This window comes from Sesamum indicum, linkage group LG15 (assembly GCF_000512975.1).
Source record: "Sesamum indicum cultivar Zhongzhi No. 13 linkage group LG15, S_indicum_v1.0, whole genome shotgun sequence".
In the NCBI taxonomy this organism is placed as follows: Eukaryota; Viridiplantae; Streptophyta; class Magnoliopsida; order Lamiales; family Pedaliaceae; genus Sesamum; species Sesamum indicum.
Genome location: NC_026159.1, coordinates 2,673,337 through 2,683,382, shown reverse-complemented (window position 1 = coordinate 2,683,382; position 10,046 = coordinate 2,673,337). Strand labels below are relative to the sequence as shown.

Below are 10,046 nucleotides of genomic sequence, written 5' to 3'. Positions count from 1 at the left end.
TTTTGGGCCTTAATCAAGAACTAAGAAAACACTAAACCAGACTGAAATTTGAAAAGTTGTTTGTACAAATTAAATCCGATTAAATTTAAATTTTTTATATAATAAGTATAATACACATATCATATAAATAGGAAGCAGATCAGAATTGTGATTAGACACAATTAAAATCTAGTAATTTTTTCTTGAGGCGATTGTTTCTTGATCAATAATTAAGAATTGAGAACACATTCAAAAATATATATATATATATATACATATATTTGGTGGATATTAAATTATAAATTTGAATTGAATTGGGAATAATACTTTTTACAGTATGCTTCCTGCCTTTCCTCATCAAGGAATTAGGGAACACGTATTTATTGGCTGAAAACGAATTCCATTATTGCTATTTAAACACAAGATATCCCAAATTAACAAATGGGGTCTGTGGTATGAAGATCTAATGGACCATAAAGGAAATTAGTCCTAACTACAACCATTAAAATTATATGTTTCCTAATTTGCCCCTTGCTTGTTTACTATGTAAGTGTCCAAATTATGCAGCTACCACCTCTTACATGATGAGACAGGTATTCCTACATTTCTAGAATGTCAGCTGATTAAGTTGAGACAATTTGAAATTTTTATTAGAAAATATTGCATCCTTATTATTATTATCATTTTACATCTATAAAATGTATAGAAATTGTTCTAACATACAAATAATGTGACTTTATATGCGTTGATGCATATATTCAAGCTACAAAATGAGATAAAATATAAATTTATAATAAATGGATGAAATTCGATTTATTTTAACTTCATTATGGTATATATTCAATTTTCCCTTATTATGCTCATTTTTTTTGTTTTCCCCTTTTTTTCTATATATGTAAGGAATGAAAGAAATCTGATGTCCCAACTCATCTGAATCTCTGATTAATCACTTTTAACCTAATAAAAACACAGGCAATCATCATTAATCAAACATTATTATTTACACACTAAGCCCAAAAATGAAATGCCTAAACTAACCCTTCATCACATCCCCTGGCCTTTTGACAGGTGGAATTCAGCAACCAATTGACCCTAGATCTTCTCCTCCTATCTTCCGCCCATGTCCGATTTTTCACTTAATTTTACAAATTCCCCCCTTTTTCCTTTCCTAATCAACATTTTATATTTCCTTTCCGCCCCCGATTTCCGTGGGGTTTTGATCTGTTGTGGGGAATTGAAGAAGCTGATGATGAAATGGAAATGGAAGCTGACAGTGAGCTAACAATTGAATCGTGAACTTAAAGAAATCTCGTCATTAATCTCCCAACCAACCCCGTTTCTTCCAAGACACTCCGACACCCATTTCGCTTTTTGGTTGTTTTACTCACCCAATTTTGAGTCTTGTAAATAATAGCAGTTGTTGGGTTGTTGGCGGAGGAGGAAGAGAAGAAACCCGGAAGAAAAAGAGGACGGAATGAAGCAGCTGACGGCGTTGCAGCAGCAGGGCCGCCGGAGCAACAGCTTCCGGAACGCATCCTCGCCTCTGGACGCCACTGTAGATGGAGCAATCAAATCGCCCGCGACGATTTTTTGGCTAGTCCTCCATGGGCTTTGCTGTTTAATTAGCTTAGTCCTGGGCTTTCGATTTTCTCGCCTCGTGTTTTTCCTCCTTTTCTCAACTTCTTCCTCTCCTTCCGCCACCACTATATACTCGGCCCTTCAAACAACGTTGCCGTCTTCCGGAGTTACGTCGACGCCGGAGAGGAATGTTTCCGCCGGCACCGGTGGGAGTAGAGTGGTGGTGGGGAGGCATGGGATACTAATAAGGCCGTGGCCGCATCCGGATCCGGAGGAGGTGATGAAAGCACACAGGATAATTGAGACGGTTCAGACAGAGCAGAGGTCTCTGTACGGGGTTAAGAATCCTAGAACTGTGATTGCCATCACGCCAACTTATGTTCGTACTTTCCAGACGCTGCATCTCACTGGTGTGATGCATTCTTTGATGAATGCGCCCTATGATCTCATTTGGATCGTAGTGGAAGCTGGTGGGGCCACCAATGAAACCGCCTCCCTGATTGCCAAGTCCGGATTGAGAACAATCCACATCGGATTCAATGGGAAAATGCCTGTTTTGTGGGAGGACAGACATAAACTAGAATCAAGAATGAGACTGCATGCTTTGAGGTATCTTGATATGTTTTCCAACCATATATCATTGATTTTGTTTTAATGCTGAATTAGTTTGGGTAAAAGTTCTTACAGTAAGATGTTAGTAGTACAGAATTTTTATGTTTCATGGTGTTTGAATTGCAGAATAGTTAGAGAACAGAGGTTAGATGGGATTGTGATGTTTGCAGATGATAGCAACATGCATACTTTGGAGTTGTTTGATGAGATCCAGAATGTGAAATGGGTAGGTGCAGTTTCGGTTGGAATTCTTGCACATTCGGGTGGTTCTGAAGAAGGAGAATTATCGATGGTCCAAAGAGATAATAATGAAACAGATGAAAAGAAATCAGAGGTGCCTGTGCAAGGTCCGGCTTGTAATTCTTCGAACCATTTGGTGGGGTGGCACACCTTCAATACGTTGCCGTATTTGGAGAGGAGTGCAAGGTATATTGGTGATAGGGCAGTTGTGCTGCCAAGGCAGCTGGAGTGGGCTGGGTTTGTATTGAATTCAAGATTGGTGTGGGAGGACAAACTGGAGAAGCCAGTTTGGGTTAAGGAATGGGAAGATGTTGATAGGGATGGGGAAGATGTTGAAAGTCCATTGTCCTTGTTAAAGGATACTTCAGTAGTAGAGCCTCTTGGTAGCTGTGGACGCAAAGTTTTGTTATGGTGGCTACGTGTAGAGGCAAGGGCTGACAGCAAATTCCCTGCTAGGTTAGTCGTCTGTGATTTACTTTCAGAATCTCAAATGTTGTGGCACTTTACAAACCTAATCCTTATAATGTATTTCATTTGCCTGGGTAATGCTTGTTTTGTTGTTTTATTTTTTCGAAAGCTGAATCTTAAACATTACTGCTTGTGATTTTTCCTCATGATGCATAATCTCTGGTGTTATAAGCCATTTATGAAGATCAGACATTTTATATTAAGCATCTCCTTTGTGGACTGATGAAGCAATTGTTGTTCTGTCGTGAAAATTGACAGAATACATAATGTTGTTTCGAGATAGGCAGTAACTTTTAGATCTGCTAGTATCAGGCTGTTCCTTTCTTTGATGTTTAACTGGAAGCAAGGATCAGTTGGACTTAACCAGAGAAGTGCTGTAATATTTGGAAGTCCATATGCCTTGTGTTGAAGCTGTTAAGCCAATGAAGCTCCCTTTTATTGACGAATTATTTGTGCTAGTTTATGTTGACCGGACAAATTTTCTGGAGGCTGGTTCCTGAAATCTAGGAATTGAGATGCCAGATAATTTTATAATTTTTGCTGAGTTATTTGGGTTACCATTTTGACCTCCCTATAAAGTCGACTGTGGACTTTGTCAGCTTCGTAAATTTTTCACCAGTTATATATTTTAGAAGAAATGACTACATTCATAGTTACATTCATTGAGTTTAATTCATGCGATGACTTGTAAAACTTCACTCAAGCAGAATAGTAAGACTTCATCTGTGGCACACTTCTAGGGCTGTGAAATCGACATCTTTGGTCTGTTCTGGTGTTTAAAGGAAGATAGGTGGGATCTGAGCCAGCCCATGTTGTCTTTAATCTTATGAGCAACAGTATCATTTTTAAATGTGCTACTTGGTTATGAGCAACAGTACCTATACACTGTATACACATGTTCATGAGCATAATCAGCTTCGCTAAATACATTTCTTTTCCCCACACAGATGGATAATTGATCCTCCATTAGATATCACTGTCCCGGCAAAACGCACTCCATGGCCAGATGTTCCTCCTGAACTCCCGTCTTCTGCTGAAAAGGTGGTCACTATTCCTGAGAGCACGGAGAAGCGCCCAACCAAGAGCGGGTCAAGAAGAAAACGCAGCTCCCGTAGCAAGAGGAAGCACAGTGCAAAAGTGTTAGATGACCGTCTTTCTACAAGGAATCCTGGAGATAATTAGAAACTTTTTCATCAGTAATATCTCAGATTTTGTACCACTCTGTGAATTACTCATCGTGGTTATGGGCAAACCTTCCGCGTCACAAGCTCAGAGCCATGAAGACAGGACTTCTCATCTTTCTTCATGAGTACTGGAAGGCATATGTTACATATACAATAGCAGTTGATAAATACATATAAATTTCTGTCTTGTGCCATGAAGTATTTCTTAATCCAATTCTTTTCCCTCCATTTTTGCTGACTAGTTTTCTCGTTTTGTACTAGAGTTTTCTCTTAGTTCTGTTATATTTACTGCTTGGTGGAATGTGCACTTACTTTCTACCAAGTTTTATGCATAAAAGTTTTCAAATAGAAATCATACAGTTCTGCTTCAAGTGTGCATATGATCTATCTTGCTTTCTGTCCAAATTGTTTTGAATTAATGGGAGGAAATCGATTGGGAGCAGAAGCTTCATTACGTGGAACGAAACAGGCCTTTCCGATAACTCGTTTGCAAATTTCGAGGGGTCCCAAAATTAGCTTCCTAGGTTTTCAGACAAGCATTAATCAAACAAGAGACTAGTTTAGGCTTTGGCGAAATCTTGTTTTGGGCTCAAAAACAAGTTTAAGATTTTTGCATCTTTTCTTTCAAATTTTATGATTCTTAGGTACTCAAGTGGACTGCTCAACATGTTGTCAGTGGCCAGTTTGAAATTTTACTGTAATTTCATGACTCTTTTCCAATATATACTACTTACTAAAAAATAAATAAATAATGTAAAATCGACGTCGCACATTTTAATGAGTCATTGTCTGCACATGTTGTATGGGACTTTATTTCTGATCTTTGTCGTGGGATTTGTGGATAATGGGGATTTAGTAGGAGGGATGATGCATGCATGACTAGCTTATATAGATTTTGATAGATTTCGGTTTCCAGCTATTACATGAACCCCACACGCCCTCAATCATTCTCTTACCCTGCAACATTTGAAAAAAATAACAAACATATATAGTAATAAATAGTAGCATGTGCAAATTATCATTCATATGTTTTTAATCCCTGCATCAAAACACAAATTTGTCACCACCAATTAAACAGTTGGGATCTCTGCCTCTACAAAATCTACGTCAATTATATGTTTTAAAAAATATTTATACGAAATATAACATTATTTTGCAATAAAAAATTTGAACAGACAATCAAAGTCCTAAATGGTACCTATCATGCCAAGCTCATTAAATCTGAACTCAGGCCACATCAATTGTATATTATTTAGTATAGAGTTATGAAAGTTCACGCCCGTTTCCGTTGTAGATTAGATTAAACATTTGCTTGTCGAAAAACAAAAAGAATAGATTAGATTAATCCATTGACATCTCAGTTACAGCAGGCTAATGATAATTAATGCTAAAAATTTTGAAATAACCTAAATCATTGTGTTTACACTCATAAACTTGAATGCATAAAACGTGTGGGATCTGTTAATTTCAAGAAGGGTCCAGCCTCAGCCTCAGGCAGCCTGCCCTGGTGGATTAGGTCAAGTTCAACATCACATTACATAATGATTACCTTACAAACTACTCTATTGACGCAATTCAAAAACATCATAGCTTTAATGTAAAGCTAAAAGGTTAAGAATTTTATTCCCTTTCCAGAGTTTTATCTACAAACAGACAGCCAGAATCCAAACAGCACGCAATCATTTCAAAATGGTTGCAGTTTTCAACAAAGAGCTTCTCAGTTGGTACCTTATCACCCTCAAGCTCAATCAAGCTGTGGAAACCGGGCTTCAAAATGCTCAAAGTCCCACAAATTCAAGATCCATTGAGTTCCCGGAAACGGTCAAGGCTCATAGACAAGAAAATCAACTGTCGTCGAACTCGATTCAAATCTCTGCCCAGGATGGAGAAACGGGCCAGGTTGAGGAGTCGGGCCAGGCCAAGCCTGTGGAGTCTGAGTGGGTGGTTAGCATCAAGGAAAAGCTTGATCAGGCACAACATGACGATGCAGCAGGGGCATGGGCCAAACTCTGCATCTATAGGATCCCCCACTGCCTTCGGGACTGCGACGACAAGGCCTACATTCCTCAAGTTGTATCCTTAGGGCCTTATCACCACGGCAAGAAGCGACTGCGCAACATGGATCGGCAGAAATGGCGGGCCCTTCACCATATACTTAAGCGGACTAATCAAGATATAGAGCTTTATCTTGATGCTGTTAGAGAACTGGAAGAAAAGGCTCGGGCCTGCTATGAAGGCCCGATCTGCCTCAGCAGCAATGAGTTTGTGGAAATGATGGTGTTGGATGCGTGCTTCATTCTTGAGCTCTTTCGTGGTGCAGCCGGGGGATTCACTCAGTTAGGTTACTCGAGGAACGACCCGATTTTCGCTATGCGTGGTACTATGCATTCCATCCAGCGTGACATGATCATGCTTGAGAATCAGATTCCCCTTTTTGTACTGGACAGGCTATTTGGCATCCAGTCTGGTAATCCCGACCAGAAAGGGATGGTTGCCAGGCTGGCGCTAAGGTTTTTCGATCCATTAATGCCGACGGATGAACCATTGACAAAGAGTGACCGGAGCAAGTTGGAGTCATCTCTTGGAAATGCAAGCACTTTTGATCCATTGACAGAGCAGGGTGGATTACACTGCCTTGAAGTTTTCCGGCGCAGCCTGTTAGCCATTCGCACTGGGCCTAAACCCACACCCCGAATTTGGATTAAACGGTGGTCGCACACTAACCGGGTGGCGGACAAGAGGCGGCAGCAACTCATTCATTGTGTCACCGAGCTGAAAGATGCAGGGCTCAAATTCAAGAGAAGGAAAACTGACAGATTCTGGGACATAAAATTCAAGAATGGGATCCTCAAGATACCTCGGCTCTTAATCCACGATGGTACTAAGTCGCTCTTCCTTAACCTCATCGCATATGAGCAGTGCCATTTGGACTGCACAAATGACATAACTTCATATGTAATCTTCATGGACAATTTGATCAACTCACCGGGTGACGTGAGCTACTTGCATTATTGTGGGATTATTGAGAATTGGCTGGGGAGTGATGCAGAGGTTGCTGACCTCTTCAATCGCCTATGTCAAGAAGTGGTTTTTGATATTAACGACAGCTCTCTTTCGAGGTTGTCTGAGCAAGTGAATCGGTACTATGATCACAGGTGGAATGCTTGGAGGGCTACTTTGAGGCACAAATACTTCAATAATCCTTGGTCGATTGTCTCTTTTTTTGCTGCTGTGGTGTTGCTGGCTCTAACATTTGCTCAGACATTTTACAGTGTGTATGGTTATTATAGGCCGCATTCTTGAGCTGAGTGACTAGACCCTTTTTGGATTTAACTCCAGATTACAATTACTTCGCCATACATCGTTGGCTGCAAATCATCTGCTTTTTTTTACATACTATAGATTTGGCGAACTTTTGCATTGTTTTCTGTTCTGCTTCATTTTTGTGTGAAGGTAAGGTCTGTGAGAGAGAGAGAGAGTCACTAAGTGATTCTTCATTTTAGTGTTTTCTGAGAAGAGCAGATGAATGATATAATTATTTAACATGCATATGAGAACTGTAGTTTCCAAGTAAAGAGAATAAAATCCTATTCATTCCATCTTGTTTTCGTTTCTTTTGGCACATGATAATCATTCCCAACTAAATTAAATTTCATTAAGTACCTTTATCTTTTTCCTTTGAGCTGAAAACAGATTATCTAAAAAGTTGTCTAATCCAGTCTAGTATACTGATACCGGACCTAGATTTGTAGTGTATAAAAATGCCGTTCACTATAAAACTGATGATTCAATGGCCAACATACATTATACAAATTCTTCCTTACAAAGGATTTTTGGATAAGTTAGACAAGAAAGGATGCCCGGACAAATTTATCAACCTTGGCCATCTTTACTTTGGGTGGCTAATCACCCTTTATGTTTTGTTTACTTCATTTTTTGTCGGTTCGTGATTAGTGCCTCAAGCCAAGTATATGATGTGATTTTTCCATGATATTAATCACAATTTAATACATTCTATTTTAATCAAATCACCCAAAGTAAAAGGGGCCTGGGTTTAGTCGTGTGACCTTCAAAAGGTTGCCGACTAATCCAGAACAAAACAAGAATGGGATAATACGAGGAAAGAAATCCTTGCACGTTACTGTCAAAATGAATCGTTCTCAAGAACCCGTGAACTTACTGACTTGGGAACAAATTTCGGCTCTCAGTTGAAGGCTTCCTCTTTCCATCATACTGCTGAAAAAGAATAAAAGGAACATCTTCAGATTGAGGACTAAGCCATGAGAATGCACAGGCAACTAAATTTTGAACTACAAAGGCGGGTCCACCTGCAATCACGTACACTCGCACCACGTACAAGACTGCGGTGCAGACAAAATGGGATCCACCGGTAAGAGGATGGGCGGCGTAAGGTGCTGGTACCGCTGCAACACTGTGAATGGCCACTGTGACACGGCGGCGGAGGCCGTTGTGGTGGTTTGCACATGGCGGAGGAAGTGGAACCACCAGGTGTGGGCTCCATTTGGATTACGGTGACGTAATTAGTGTCAGTTCTCTCAGCCATTGCGAGTGTATTACTGCTAGCAACCTGCCGGCGGAGGAGGAGGAGGGAGGAACTTTCATTTCATTTTAGTCCTTGAATTTTAGGAAAAGTGGCATTAGCCTCCAACATTTCAGAAATTATGAATTCATCCCCGCGGAGATGGGAAACCGGAAAAAGCATCCGGAACCGACACGTCATCATCAAAGTTTCCTTGGTAAAGAGCATCCTCCTTTGACCGTTAAAGTGGTTTTGGATCTTCTAGGAGCCGTGAAGCCTGCCGCACTGAATCGTAGCTCATGTCAAATAAATACTTGATATTCAATCAGATCACAATCTAATTAAAAGGAGCTCAGAAGTATCTTAAAATTTCACTCCATTACTATGCAAATTTTCAGAAACCAATTTTAGACTGTAGATACATTCTCCATTCCACCTTTCTCATTTGAAGATTTAAACCTCAGAAGTTGTCATTTTGAAGAGGATTTGCCCTCGCATTCGAGGATACTAAGCGGAGGTTTCTCAATCTTCAATCAAGGTGAATTAATTATTTCAAAAGTTGAAGGATTTTGTGAACAGATCTGAATTTTCTGCAGCTTTTAATCTTCTGCTGTCTTTCTGTTATGGCCGTCAAATGCAGCTAGCTTTTACTCGTTTCTTAATCCACTTAAGTCTTTATTTTGGGCATTCACTTGTTTGCATGTGGTGCGGTGAAGAATTACGCAAATCGAGATTAATCTGACCTTGATTTCTTCTGTGTGTTAATCGCATTCTACGGAAGTTCTTACTAGTAATTTCATTTCCGGGTACAGTTAGTCTCAATTTAGTGGCATGTACTGCCAGTCAAAAATGTCCAAGAAAGTTAACGTTTTGAACACTTATACAAGAAGAGCAGTTCTTAAACTAAATATTATCAAATTTATTGTTCAAAATTCAGCTGACGGTTCACGAATTTTTCGGAGTTCTAAGTTTTAATAAGATTGCTCATAAGGCTAAAGAGAAGATTGAACAGGCAAATACATTATTTGATGATTTAGTTATAAACCTTGAAGCTAAGCAGCACAACAGCTCCAGTTATACTATTATGCATTTCACATTCATTTTAAATATTTAGTGCGTAAAAGTGAAAATAAATCTGGCATCAAGGTAAAATCTCTTCACAAGCACGTTTTGAATGCATATCTAGTTAAAGCTGGTGTGTTGTTATATCCTATATGAACACGTGGAAGAAGAAATGCACACATGTCATTTGGTGCTACTTGAATAAGGAACGAAAATGACACTTCTGTTCTGTAACTTATCCATGTACTATTATGTTTGATCGAGATAACATACTTCTGCAAAATAGTTAAGGCTTGTATTAGATTTACCTTATTTGAATTTGAGTCTCTATTAGATAGTGGAGGTTAAACCTGACATTTGTTCTTTATTGTATGTGAAATACC

General features: G+C 39.4%; 3 protein-coding genes across 3 annotated transcripts in view; all 3 read left to right on the top strand.

Annotated features, from left to right (window-relative positions):
• On the top strand, window positions 1,098-4,393 carry LOC105177593 (probable beta-1,4-xylosyltransferase IRX14). Its single transcript, XM_011100800.2, has 3 exons — window positions 1,098-2,166; window positions 2,296-2,865; window positions 3,825-4,393. The coding sequence occupies exons 1-3, from the start codon at window positions 1,454-1,456 to the stop codon at window positions 4,057-4,059; spliced, it is 1,518 nt and encodes a 505-aa protein (XP_011099102.1). The 5' UTR covers window positions 1,098-1,453; the 3' UTR covers window positions 4,060-4,393.
• On the top strand, window positions 5,531-7,658 carry LOC105177592 (UPF0481 protein At3g47200). Its single transcript, XM_011100798.2, has one exon. It carries the CDS (start codon window positions 5,751-5,753, stop codon window positions 7,362-7,364), a length of 1,614 nt encoding a protein of 537 aa, XP_011099100.1. The 5' UTR covers window positions 5,531-5,750; the 3' UTR covers window positions 7,365-7,658.
• The window catches only part of LOC105177590 (phosphatidylinositol 3,4,5-trisphosphate 3-phosphatase and protein-tyrosine-phosphatase PTEN2A), a gene marked incomplete in the record, with an annotated part of 9,520 nt that continues 7,643 nt past the window's right edge, over window positions 8,170-10,046 (top strand). The window contains 1 exon segment of the mRNA XM_011100796.2: window positions 8,170-9,139.